The 14,298-nt window shown below is 45.4% G+C and overlaps 1 protein-coding gene across 1 annotated transcript; it reads left to right on the top strand.

The window, feature by feature from the left end:
- The first annotated feature begins 490 nt into the window (after nucleotides 1-490).
- Nucleotides 491-3,409, top strand: LOC101361908 (15 kDa protein A-like). The gene is made up of 4 exons (XM_012554839.2): nucleotides 491-675; nucleotides 1,523-1,624; nucleotides 2,375-2,467; nucleotides 3,269-3,409. Exons 1-4 carry the CDS (start codon nucleotides 502-504, stop codon nucleotides 3,407-3,409), a joined length of 510 nt encoding a protein of 169 aa, XP_012410293.1. The 5' UTR covers nucleotides 491-501.
- Nucleotides 3,410-14,298: the final 10,889 nt, after the last annotated feature.

Raw genomic sequence — 14,298 nt, 5'->3', positions numbered from 1 at the left:
TATGATTTTTCAAAGTAAGTTAGGCACCCAGGTTTTAAAAGGTTGACAACTAGTTTTTTAAAATGTATGTAATATTGTGGATGTCAACTTGACATCGTCCTCAGATTGGACCACCTCTCTGTGAACTCAGCTGAGAAACTGTAATATGCAAAGTCGGTAAATTTTGGGCAGTTGTTTCTGGGATCAAAGCAGAACAGACAAGTAGAAACAGCATAGACACCTGGACCGTCAGAACTGTAAGCGTCCTCCTCGTGGCATGGGTAGGGGCGCCAAGGCCCAGAGCAAACTCACTCTTAGGCCTGGGCCTGTTGCTCAAACCTACTTGCCTCTTGGCCAACGGTATTTCAGAACATTGGCCAACACTGGGGTCTCTAGCAAAGGAAAGGAGAGGCCCCCTGTCAGGAAGACACCAGCCCCACATGTCGCCAGCAGCCCTTGGGCAAGGCAGACCACATAGTACCTAAAAGGGGCTGCGAGTGGCAGTGGGTCAAAGAAGAGACAATGGCAGGGGTCTGGAGGGCACTAGTGCTGGTGGTAGTCTTGACCGTCGTGGTCTGTGTGGCCCACCGACTGAACTATGAGGAGATTATCAGTCAGGCCGTGCACTTCTTCAATCAGGGACAAAGAGGAGGGCCCCTCTTCCGCCTGCTAGAAGCCACCCCGCCGCCCAGATTGGTGAGTGTCCACAGGGCTCAGGACAGCAAAGAGGTCTAATTCCAGGGTGACCCTGGGCAATGCGTCTCTGGATCTTGGTTTCCTTCTGTGAAACAGAGAAGCAGGTAACACCTGCCTTATAGGAGGCTATGGCAATGGCAGGTCGGAAAGGATGTCTGTCACAGACACGAAGTGGCTGGTTAACGTTAGCTAACATTGCTGTTAGTATTATGATGTTCTTCCATAGGAAGGTAAAACAAGATTCTAATTTGGGGTCTGGCAGCTAAACTAAGAGCTTTGTCCAAGGATAAAACATGGGACCTGGGCACTCAGCCTGTACTGAGGTCCCCTGCTTGAGGGAATGTGCAGAGCTGCTGAAAAGACAGGAACTGGGCTGTTTTCCTGGCAGCTGAGCATGTGGTGCAGGGATTATTGTTCCTATTTCACAGACGAGAAAACGGAGGGGCAAAGATAGGAAGTGACCCCTGAAGGTCGAACAGCTATTAAGTGGTATCCCATGGCTAGTTTCGGAAAGCCCCACCAAAAAACAAAGCCACTGCAGTGGAGTCAATCCCGGCTCATAGCAACCCCATGGAGACTCTGGTAGTTTCCAACCCCCCCATCTTTCGGTTAGCAGTCAATTGCTTTAACCACTGAGCCACTAGGGCTCCTTTCCAAAAGCCCCCCACACATTAAATCTCTGCTGAGGCCGCCTAATAAGCCCCCTTGCTTCAGTGGAAAATGCTACGTCCCACAGACCTAGGCTAAGCCTCTTCCCGTTGTGTAACCTTAACCTCTCTGTGCCTATTTCTTCATCTATAAAAGAAAGATGGTCATGGTTTGTTTTTGTTTTCTGTTGCTTCTTTAGAACTCCATCTCAACGATCCCTCTCGACTTCAGGATTAAAGAGACTGTGTGCCTTTCAAATGAGCGGAGACCGCTTGAAGAATGTGCTTTCAGGGAGGGCGGCGTGAGTGTACCTGCCCTGTCAGCCTGAGAAGGGCTCCCTGGGGCCTCAAGGGGCACTGGTATCTGCCTCCACTCACCTCATCTGGGCATGGGAGCTTTGAATGTGGAAATCTTTCTAAAAATCAGATTTTTACTTTTACTTATTATAAATTCTTGTAAATCATTATTATAAAAGCAATACATGCTCCAAAAATTACAAAAATATAAAAAGAGTAAAACGAGGGCATACTCCAGCTAGAGGCATTCGCTTTTTAAAAACAAAATTAGAAAAGTAACACTTGATTATTACAGCAAGTTTAGAAAGTGTGGAGAAGCAAAATAAAATAAAAATAGAAATCTCTGGCAATGCCACTTCCCAGGGAGAGAAAACACTGGCAGCTGGTATATCCTCTTCTGCATCTTTTTTGGGCACAGAGATATATTTTAAACAAATAAAGGCTTCCTCTGGGCACGCTAATTTATGGCTGTCTTTGCCCTGTGATGGCTTACATGGACAGCCCTTATCTTAACGGGTGCGCGCCTAGTCCTCTGGGGTCCTTTCCTGAGAATGCCCTTCACGTCTGTCTCTGGGGTAACCCTCAGGCCTGCATCTTTGGTTTGAGGGAGGATTAAGGAAAATCCCATTGAGAGCGGGGAGCAAACGCGTTTCCACGGGTCTACACGGCCGCCCAGGATCAGGCACCCAGGACCGCCGGGCTCAGGCGCGTTTCGGCCTCCGGGGCTTCCAACCCTTAACCCCGTTCCCCCGCAGGAGGAGCGAAACTGCACTGGCAACTTCTTCAAGAGGAGGTATCGCCACATCCTGACGATCGACTGCACCAGGGACCGCAGGCGCGCGCAAGAGGTGGGCCGCGCGGGGCTGCAGAGCCGGGACCAGCCGAGCCCTCCCGCCTCTTGTCCCTCTCTCCGCCTCTCGGTCCAGGCTCTTCCTCTGGCCCAAGCAGTCGCGCCTCCCTGCCGCTGCCTGAACCCCCCATTAACCCGGTGCATCCCCTTCGCTGGCGCCTCTCTTCTTGGTTAATACCAGTACCGAGGTGCCTCCGCTGGGCCACTGACTTCAGCGCGTTGGGCTTCAGCTTCCTCTCTGGAAAATGGAGCTGATTAAGCTCATCTCAGTGCAAGCTGCTGGGAGGGTTAACAGCCAAGGTTCGCGGGGAACTGATGACTGCTAGTCGTTTGCTGGAGGTAGGGAGAGAAGAGACCCGTGGTGCGAGACGGGGGGATGGCGAGAAGTGTCTGGAGGCGCTCCGAGGACACTTGCGCTGCTCTGGGCTCTGGCCTCCACAGACACACACACACACACACACACAGACACACACACACACACACACACACACACACACACCCCGCCCATCTAGTTTAGGAAAACTGAAATCAGAGGTGGAGCCTCCTTGCAAGTAAGTGGAACAGCCAGGATGGTACTGACTCACCAGAGTCCAGGCCTGCTTAGGCCCTCTGGGCTCCAAGGGGAGGGGCCAGCCCAGGCCCACCTCCAGCACCTGGCACCCCACTGCCCTGCTTACCATGAGTCAGTCTCCACATCCACGCATCCACCTCTCAGGCCTCAGGAGGGGACACTGGGAGCTCGGGAAAGGGGACCATCAATGACGGTTGATGGGGTGACTATCCGATGTCACTTCTGCAGGTCCTCAGGGAGAAGCGCTCTGCCGAGTCCTCTGAGGGGACCCCTCCGAAGGCTGAGAGCTCCAAGCTGCCCCCCGTGATCAGGGACATGTATGAGAAAGCCAAGTACGACATCATCTCCAACATCCTGAGGAATTTCTAGGGCCACAGTAGAGAGGGGAAATCCTGCACCCCTACTATGACCTCCTGTTCCCCACCTGTACAGCTCTCTCTGCTGCCCCAGCGTGGCCCTCAACCCCTTCTTTCCTGGCCAGTCCAGGAGTGCCCTCTTTTAGGGGGCCTTGAAGGCCGAGTCAGTCCACACTCCACTGCCTTTGGATATCTGCTTCCCACTGCCTGGAATTCCTGTCCCATCCTGTCTGGGAATCTTACTCATCCTTCAAGGCACAGCCCAAAAGCCACCACCTCCAGGAAGCTTCCCCTGCCCTCTCTGGGCAGAGGCATCCTTCCTTCATCTGTGCACGCATGATCCTCAAACCAAGCTGGCATTACCTGCTGTGTCCCTATCAGGCAGCACTGTGTCTACACACAGCTTGGCTCCCTGAGCCAACTGCAGGTAGCTGTGGAATGAATTTCTCAACAGGGTGCTCCTGGCATCCTGGGAGGGCAGTTCCTTTTATGCACGACCCTGAGCACCCCTGCTCCCTACCCAGTCCCTGTGACAACCAAATGTCCCTTCATACACCCAAGCTCTTCCAAGGAGGCCAGGCCACCCTTGGGAGAGAACCACTGGAAGGAGGCTCAATGAAACGTTTCTGAAATAAATGACTCAGTGAGTGAGTGAATGACTAATGAAGTGCTAGAGAGAAGCTGGCCTGACACGCAGAGGACTTGGGTGAGGAGCCCAGTGGGGCAGGCCCTGGGGGAGGGGAGATTGCTGCTCATCATGGGAACCCAAACTCTGGGAGGTAAGGACAGGGACCATGGAGAGAAACCGGGGAGGGGGACATCAGAGGGCTGGCCTGGTGGCTCAGAAAGGCAGAGTAATCTCCCCAGCCTCCTCAACGGCCTTTCATTCCTTTATGCCACCTTCATGTCCCCACCTTTATCACAAAGCTCCAGCCAGAACCTCTCCCTGAACCCAAGACTTGCATATCAGACTGTCTCCTGGACACCTTCCCGTAGATGTCCAGCAGGCGTCACACATTCAGCATTTTCCCTCCAAACCTGTCCTTCCTGCAGCCCACCCCAGTCCAGCTGATGGCAACTTCACCCACCCACAAACTTGGGCATCCTCCTTGTTCCTCATTCTTTCACAACCTACATCCAGTCCACCAACAAACCCTTTGTCTTAGTCACTGATGCGTTCCCAAGCCCGAGAACAGTGCCTGGCACACCACAGTTGCTTAGTAAATATTTGCTGAATGAATGGATGCCCTTTTCTACTCACCAACATGCTCCTTCAAGAGTTTATACTACAGAAACACTTGACTGAAAACTCCCTAATTCCTGGGGCTATGGTGTAGAGGAAGCCAAGGACAACTCTCCATTAATAATAATAACAGCCATCATTTACCGAATGCCACTTTCCATAAGTCTCTCATTTAGTTCTCAGAACTGCCTTGCAAGCTGTATGTATCACCTGCAACTTTCAGTGAGGAAACTAAGTCTCAAGGAAATTGGGCCACTTACCTACAATCCAAACCCCAATCCCCTTGCCAGCTAAGTTCCAGGTAGCACCCACTGGAGGATGAGAGGAGGGGGACGGGGATGCTGCAGGGAGTGACCCCGGGTAGGGTTAGGAAATGGGTAGGTTTAGGTCAAGCAGGCTAACCTGAGACCCTCAGCCCGCTCCACATGGTCGGGAAATAATATTCACCTGGAGAAGGCTATTTCCAATCTTGCAGCCCCACAGAATGCAATGGCACCTCAAGCACACCCCCACATCACTCCCTTGCCTCTCTCTCACTTCTGAGAAATGGTATGAAAGTCTTCTGGAGGCACCAGGCCCAGCCCCTTGGGGTCCAGACATCAGGGGACTGGGCTGAGCAGCTCCTCTCAGGAAGCTCCAGGGCCCATCCAGGGCAGTCAACGCCACATCACAGGTCTGGGGAAGCTGGCCCACCAGGCTGTACCCTGCAGGGAGAGGCCAGCCTGCAGGGCCCAGCCACAAGACCCTGTCGGGGCCCACGCTGCTCCATCCACACATCCCCCCAACACCATCAGAGTCCTGACACCTCAGAGCTCCAAATGCTACTCAGTCTTTTGGTCTTAGGGAGTTCTGAAAGTCTTGAGGAGAACGGAGAATTCACCTGGGGTGGGGGTGATGGTGGGACTGGGTGAACAGATCTCTGGGGCAATATCTAAGAGCCTCAGGAATCAAACTCTACTCCTCATACATACGGTCACACACATGCAGATGTGAGTTTTATTTTAAAACAAAAATGACTTCAATTTGTCAAAACCCATAGGGACCATACAACTCGAAGTGTTAACTCTAATGTAAACTATGGGCTTTAGTTAATAAGAATGTATCAATATTGGTTCATCAATTGTAACATGTACCACACAAATGAAAGATGCTAATAACAGGAGAGAAGTCCCTGGGTGGCACAAACAGTTAAGTGCTTGACTACCAGCTGAGAGGTTGGCGGTTCAAACCCACCCAGAGGCGCCCTGAAAGACAGGTCTGGTGATCTGCTTCTGAAAACCCTATGGAGCAGTTCTACTCTGCACACATGAGGTCACATGGAGTCACTATAAGTTGGAATCGACTAAATGGCAACTAACAATAATGGGAGAGCCTGTGTAGGATGAGAGGAGGGGGCTTATGGAAACTCTGTACTTTCTGCGGCAGAGTTCCTGGGTGGTGCAAACGGTTACCACGCTTAGCTGCTAACCAAAAGGTTGGCGGCTCCAGTCTACCCAGAGGTGCCTAGGAAAAAATGCCTTGTGATCTACTTCCAAAAAATCAGCCACTGAAAACCCTGTGGAATACAGTTTTACTCTGACACACATGGGGTCACCATGAGTTAGAATCGACTTCACGGTAACTGGTTAACTGGTACTTTCTGCACAATTTTTCTGTACACCTAAAACTGCTCTAAAAAATAAAGCCTATTTAAAAATGACTTCATGGTATATGCTCCATTTTACAACCAGCTTGCTCATTTAATATATCCAGTAACACACTTCAGTCACTATTGATCTACCACATGACTTATCCCATCTGCCTAATGCTCCACTGGGTGGCTAGACTGTCATTCATTTATTCATTTATTGTAAAAAAATATGTAACACAACTTTTGCCAATTCATCATTTTTCAGGTATACAATTTAGTGATATCAATTACATTAATCATGTTATGCAACCATCACCTATAAATGTTGCCAAACTTCCATTTATTTAAATCATCCTTGCTGTTAGACCCTAAAGTTGTTTCCTATTTTTTTTTAATTGTTGTAAACAACATTGAGATGAAAATAAATTCCTTCCTAGAGTAGAAGTGGATCAAAGTGTTTGGGCACTTAAAGAATTTAATGTACTGCTAGACTATTTTCAGGGGAAAACATTAAACGATGCAGGAAGCATCAAAAGAAGATGGAAGGAATACACAGAGTCACTGTACTAAAAAGAATTGGTCGATGTTCAACCATTTCAAGAGGTAGCATATGATCAGGAACCGATGGTACTGAAGGAAGAGGTCTAAGCTGCACTGAAGACACTGATGAAAAACAAGTCTCCAGGAACTGACGGAATATCAATTGAGATGTTTCTACAAATGGATGCATAATAACAAAGAAGGTTCTATTCCCAAATGGGATTATGTGCACAGGTAGAGGGGTTTAGGATTTATAACACATATTTCTGGGGGACATATTTCAATCCATAATGGAACTGCCCCCTAAGCCATCACAACATAATGGGGGCCTGCAATCCTGGGGAGACACTGGAGGGGCAATTTGATTTATAGCTTTACAGTTTCACTGACTGCTCTGCTGCCTGTAGAATGCAGGGGGCACAAGGATGGAAGCAGGGAGACCACTGCAGTAATCCAGGTGAGAGATATGCTAGTGGTATGGACTAGAGCGGAGGCAGAGGAGACAGAACTGCATTGGAAGCAGAGTCAACAGAATTAGGTCATGGCTTGGCTGTGGGAAAGGAGGGAGGAAATGGATGACTCTCATCCCCTTTTGCCCTCAAAACTCATCATTGGGTTCCTGAGTGAGCAGCAGGGAAGGTAAGAGGTGAATTATGTGGATGGGGAAAATAGGGGTGACCAGGTTTGAGGATAAGAGCAAAGGTTCCATTTGGACATGGTCATACTGGGAACATACCCAAATGAATATGTCAATCTGGGCTGGTCCAGAGCTAAGACTCCAGATGCCATCCTCACAAATGGGAAAGGGCAGTATTAGTTATGAAGAGTGTATAGAAATCAGAGCCCAGAACTGAGCTCCAAGGCCTCCTACATTCGGAAGTTAGAAAAAAGTGGAGGTGGGGAGCACAAGAATAGAGAACAGGGGATAACCCTTGAAACAAAGAGAAGTGAGCACCCCCAGACAAGGGAGAGAAAGTGAGGGGCTCTAAGGACACAGAGCAGGCTCACTCTGGTAATCTCAATCCCTGCTGGTGGGGCAAGAATTTCCTTAATCCCAAAGGTCCAACTTCTACGAGAAGCAGGTGCCCACCCTCAGGAGTATCCTAGGCAAATAAGGAAATTGAATTTAAAATTTAAAATCAGTCCATGAAGAAAAGCCCAGGCCTAGGTGGCTTCACAGGTGAACTCTATCAAATTCTTTTTAAAAATAATAATCCGTCACAATTTTTTTTCAGAAATAGAGGAGCAGGAAATACTTTCCTACTCATTCTATGCAGCCATTATTGCTGGCCAGACAAAGCAGGCAAAGACATCACAAAAAAGGAAAACTCCGGAAATATACCTAATGAACACCATTCTTTAACAAAATATGAACAAGTCACATCTAGCAACATATAAAAAGGATTATACACCACGACCAAGTGGGATTTACCCCAGGAATGCAATGTTGGATCAACATCTGAAAATCAATTAATGTTACACACCATATTAAAAGGCCATCTCAATGATCATCTCAGTAGATGCAGACAAAGCATTTGGCAAAATCCAACACCCATTCATGATGAAAACTCTCAACAAACTGGGAACAGAAGGAAACTTCCTCAACCTGAAAAAGGTCATCAATGAAAAACCTACAGCTTAATATCATATTTAGTGGTGAAGGAATGAACATTCTCCTCCCTAAGATCGGAAGCAAAGCAAAGATCTTCACATTTGCCTCTTTTATTCAACATTGTACTGGAGGTCCTAGTCAGAGCAATAAGCTGGTAAAAAGTGAAGGCATCAGGATTGGACAAGAAGAAATAAGACTGTCTTTATTCATAGATGATGATGTATGTAGAAAATTCCATACACACACACACACACAGGGGAAAAAAAAAAACTAGAACTAACAAATGAGTTTAGCAAGATCAATATACAAAAATTAATTGTATTCCTATATACGAGCACCAAAAAAATCCAAAAATAAAATTAAGCAAATAATTCCATTCACAATAGCATAAAAAAGAATACTTAGGAAAATTTTAACAAGAGAAATGCAAGACTTGTACACTGACAAAACATTACTAAGAGAAATCTAAAGCTCTAAACATTCTGTGTTCACGGATTGAAAGACAGTATTGTCAAGACGGCAATTCTCCCCAAATTGATCTTTAAATTCAACACAGTATCTATCAAAAACCAGAAGGCTTTTCTGTAGAAATTGACAAGCTGATCATAAAATTCAAAAGGGAGCGCAAAGTATCTTCACTAGCCAAAATAATTTTGAAAAGTAACAAAGTTGAAGGCCTTACACTAATCAATTTTAAGATTTACTATAAAAGTGCAGTGGTTAAAATCTTGACTGGTAACCAAAAGGTCGGCAGTTCAAATCCATCAGCTACTTCTTGGAAACCCTACGGGGCAGTTCTACTCTGTTCTGTAGGGTCACTATGAGTCAGAATTGACTCAACGGCAACAAGTTTTTTTTGTTTTTAGTACAAAGCCAGAGTAATCAAGACAGTGTGGAATTGGCTCAAGGATGGGCATACAGATCAATGGAATAAAATCGAGAGTCTAGAAATAAACCTTTATATTTATGATGAATTGATTTTCAATAAGTAGCAATCCAGTGGGGGAAAGGACAGTCTTTACAACAAATTATGCTGCGATAAATGGCTATCCACATGCAAAAAGATGAATTTAGACCCTTTCCTCATTCGATACACAAACAGAAACTCAAAATGAATCACACACCCAACATGTAGGAACTAAAACTATAAAACTCCTAGAAAAACATCTTCATGATGTTGGGTAGGGCTAAAAGTTCTTAGATATGACACCAAAAGTATGATCCATAAAAGAAATGATTGATAAACTAAACTTCTTCAAAATTTAAAACTTCTACAATTCAAATGACACCCTTAAGAAAATGAAAAGACAAGGCACAGTGAAAGAAAATATTTGAAAATCATATATCTGATAAAGGACGTGTCTCCATAATATATATTCTTATAGCTCATTAATCAGACACGTGACCCAATTAAAAAAATAGGCAAACTATTTGAATAGATATACAAACTGTTATATGCATATGAAAAGATGCTCCAAAATCTTATTAGAGAAATGCAAATTAAAACCACAATGAGATGTCACTTTACACCCACTAGAATGGCTTTGATCAAAAAGAGAGACAATTCCAAGTGTTGGCAAGGATGTAGAAAAACCCGAACCTTCATATGTTGCTGGTGGAAATGTAAAATGGCACAGTCACTTTGGAAAAGTTTGGCAGTTTCTCAAAAAGTTAAACATAACCTTACCATGTGACACAGCAATTCCATTCCTAGGAATCCACCCAAGAGGAATAAAAATATATGTTCAGACAAAGACTTGTACATGAATGCTTATAGCAGTGTTATTCATAATAGCCCTGAACTGGAAACAATCTAAACATCCATCAATTGGTGAATGAATAAACAAATGTATGGTATACCCACACAGTGGAATACTATTCGGGAACAACAAAAGGAACAAAGTATTGATATATTCTACAACATGGATGAACCTCAAAAAACATTACTGTAAATGAAAGAGCCAGACACAAAAAACCACATATTGTATGATTCCATTTATATGAAATACTCAGAAGAGGCACACCTATAGAGACAAAAGCAAAATAATGATTGGCTGAGCATGGGAGTGGGAACAGGGATTAACTGTAAACGGGCATGAAGGAAGTTTTCGGGGTGATGGAAATATTCTAAATTAGGATGCTGGTAATAGTTGTACAACTCTGTATACTTACTAAAAACCATTGCATTCTACACTTACCAGGGGTGAATTTTACCATAAATTATACCTCAATAAAACTGTAAAAAAACAAACAAAAAACAACCCTGATGCAAATGGAGAAAAAGCTAGAGAAGCATGAGTAAGCAGCCTTTGAATATGATACACCTGACCGCGCTTAAGTTCTAGTGTGTCAAACAGACAGGCAATCAGGCCATTATCATGGTGGCATACAGCCTGGGGCAAGCACAGAGACACTTTCCTGCAGGGAGGACATCTAAATTGGGACCCTGAAGGACAGGTTCCCGGAGGCTGCGTGTAAAGAGGTACCAGAACAAGGTGGCCTTCTATGCTATGCTATGGAGTTTGGGTTTTATTCTGAACCAACAAACCTAGAAAAAGAGAATTCAGTAGGGAACTGAGCTCCATGAAAGAGAAAAGCGTCTATGTACCACCAGAGATTAAATTGGGAACAGCAAGCCTGTAATACTCTCTACGACAACTGTGCCATTCCCTTGTAATTTTTTGGTTGTGTCACATTACTGTCAGCAGCAGTAAAAACCAGTAGTGCTGGCCTTTGGGGTGAAGAGGAGTGGATTCTGCTGCTAATCCTGAGGGAAGCGGAGTCTCAAAAATATAAACAAAACAAAGAGGGAGAGAAATAAAAGAAGAGAGAAAATAGGAAAAAGGAATGGAAAGCCAACCAAATGAATCTAGCTGAAGCTCAGTCCATGGGGCTCTGGTTCTGATGAAGGGGGTGTAGCTTACTTGCAGAGGGCTGTTACTATTTTACAGGCCTTTGACATTTCTCCCACAGCATTGGGTACACAGGCCATCTGACCTCCTCTCTTTCAGCACAAAGGTGCCTACTTCTACAATCCAAACGTGGTTTCTTCCCTTTCCCTCACTGCCCGGTGTGCTTCTCCAAGGCCCATCACAGCACTGGGCATCACACCTCCATACACTGGGCCTGGAGGCTGGGTCAGTCAGCTGCTTCAACGTTTGAAGACTCTGTTCCCCTTGGGAGCCCTGGATTATGAGTGTGGAGGTCTGGTCTCAATTCTTGACAGTATCACCAGTTCCTTGATGAACCAGGTCAGTTATTCAACCCTTCTAAGACAGTTTCTTATGTCATCATGAGCTGCATTATTTACTCTCTGGGGATTACTGAGAGGATCAGGTGAGAATGGATAGAAGTGTTTGCGTGAGAAATACGTGCTAGTGGTGTGTGTGTGTGGGAATGACATACCTTCCAAAAACTTAAAAAGTAAAGTTCCCTCCAAGAGCATAATCATCACCAGTGGAGAGACTGACCACAAGCTCACTTTGGAAAAGTGTGATTGAAAAGTTTCCTGACATCCACAACCACAGTAAGTAGGGTGTAATCTCAGGAAGGCAGATCTGGAGTGTGGCTGTACTTTGGGAAGTGGAAACTAGAGACAGGAGCCCAGCTCTCACACTTTGCATATGGCCCACTGTCTTAGTCATCTAGTGCTGCTCCAACAGAAATACCACAAGTGGATGGCTTTACAAAGAGAAATTTATTCTCTCACAGTCCAGTAGGCTACAAGTCCAAATTCAGGGCATCAACTCCAGGGGAACGCTTTTTCCATCAGCTCTGGAGGAAAGTCCATGTCATCAGTCTTTCTTTGGTCTGGGAGCTTCTCTGCGCAGGAACCTCAGGTCCAAAGGACGCGCTCTGCTCGCAGCACTGCTTCCTTGGTGGTATGAGGTTCCCATGTGTCTCTGCTTGCTTCTCTCTCTTATATCTCTAAAGAGATTGCATTAAGACACTGATCTTGTCAACCTCATCAGTGTAACCTCATCACAGTGATAGAATTTACAACACATGAGGAGATCACATATAATCTCATCATAGTGGTAGAGTTTACAACACATAAGGACATCACATCAAATAACACAATCATACAATACTGGGAATCATGACCTAGCCAAGTTGCTACACACATTTTTTGGGGGACACAATTCAATCCGTGACACCCACCAAGGAAGCCTGTCCATACAGGTTGTCTGGGCTGCCCCCTGCCTCATGGAATGGGTCTCTGGGGGAACCTAGGAATGAACCTGTGGTTTAAAACCTCTCCAGTGACATTTATGCCCACCAAAGTTAAAGCCTACCTCTGGCCTAAAGCATAAAAAAGGAGCTGGAGGTGACTGTTCCAGGAAATCTACAGTCCAGCACATCCACTGGGGAACACTGAGTTTCACAGAAGTTGAGAGAAGAAAAGGGGAAAACCCAAGAGAGAAATGATTTGGACAGGAGCAAATATGCAGTAGTAACATGCGAATGAAGCTCTTTGCATGTTTCTCACTAGAACCCATTCTTATGAAATACACACCTCTCCAAAGACTGCTTTTGTTATACATCTTGCTTTCCCCTTATTTTTACAAGAATAGTTCAACTTTGTCTGATATATGTTCTCACTGAATCACAATAAAAATAGGAATTACTTCTGTTGTTAGTTGCCGTTGAGTAGATTCTGACTCATGCAGACCCTGTGTGTTAGAGTAGAACTGCTCCATAGGGTTTTTTTAAAATATATGTTATTGCAGTTTTGGTGAAATTATACACAGCAAAACACGCTCCCATCTGTCATGGATTGAACTGTGTCCCCCAAAAATATCTGTCAACTTGGCTAGGTCATAGTATTGTATGATGTCTACTATTCTGTAATGTGATTTCCCTATGTGTTGTAAATCCTATCACTATGGTGTAATGAGATGGATTAGTGGCAGTTATATTGATGAGATCTACAAGATTAGATACCGTTTTAAGCCAATCTCTTTTGAGATATAAAAGAGAGGTGAGCAGAGACACATGGGGACCTCATACCACCAGGAAAGAAGCACCGGGGGCAGAGCAAGTCCTTTAGGTCTGGGGTTCCTGTGCGGAGAAGCTCCTAGTCTTGGAAAGATTGATGACAAGAACCTTCCTCCAGAGCCCAGAGAGAGAGAAAGGCTTCCCCTGGAGCTGATGGGCGCTCTGAATTTGGACTTCTAGCCTACTAGACTGTGAGAAAATAAATTTGTTTGTTAAAGCCATCCACTTGTGGTATTTCTGGTATAGCGGCACTAGATAACTAAGACACCATCCAACAATTTCTACACAGAATGTTCAGGGACGTTGGTTACATTCTTCATATTGTGTTACCATTCTCATTTCCATTCTAGTTGTTTCACTCCCATTAACTTAGTCTCACTGCCCCCAAACTTCTCATTTATGCTTTATCCATAGTTTTCTTTGTTGTTGATTGCTGTAGTTTAAATGAAGTTTACATTTCAAGTTAGTCTCCCATACAAAAATGTATACATAGTTATGTGACCCTAGTTGCTCTCCCTGTACTGTGACAGCACACTCCTCACCACCCAATTTCCCATGTCCATTCAACCAGCTCCTAACCCTCTCTGCCTTCCCATCTCACCTCTAGACAGAAGCTGCCTGTTTAGTCGCTTGTATCTACTTGAGCTAAGAGGCACACTCCTCACAAGTATCACTTTATGTCCCACTGTCCAATCACTGTCTGAAGAGTTGGCCTCAGAAATTGTTTTAGTTCTGGGCTGATAGAGAATCCAGGGGCCATGCTTTCCAGGGTTCCTCCAATCTCAGACCATTAAGTCTGGTCTTCTTACTAGAATTTGAGTTCTGCACCCCACCTTTCTCCAGCTCCATCCGGGACTCTCCGTAGTGCTCCCTGTTAGG

The sequence above is a fragment of the Trichechus manatus genome, unplaced genomic scaffold (assembly GCF_000243295.1).
Source record: "Trichechus manatus latirostris isolate Lorelei unplaced genomic scaffold, TriManLat1.0 scaffold00001, whole genome shotgun sequence".
In the NCBI taxonomy this organism is placed as follows: domain Eukaryota; kingdom Metazoa; phylum Chordata; class Mammalia; order Sirenia; family Trichechidae; genus Trichechus; species Trichechus manatus.
This window is presented reverse-complemented; position numbering and strand designations above follow the sequence as displayed.

What these genes read in the sequence shown, in the direction of transcription:
- LOC101361908 (XM_012554839.2), top strand. Translation starts at nt 502, where the DNA reads ATGGCAGGGGTCTGGAGGGCACTAGTGCTGGTGGTAGTCTTGACCGTC. An exon ending in CCACCCCGCCGCCCAGATTG is followed by an intron (nt 676 to 1,522) that starts GTGAGTGTCCAC and finishes TTGCTTCTTTAG; the next exon opens with AACTCCATCTCAACGATCCC. An exon ending in ACCGCAGGCGCGCGCAAGAG is followed by an intron (nt 2,468 to 3,268) that starts GTGGGCCGCGCG and finishes TCACTTCTGCAG; the next exon opens with GTCCTCAGGGAGAAGCGCTC.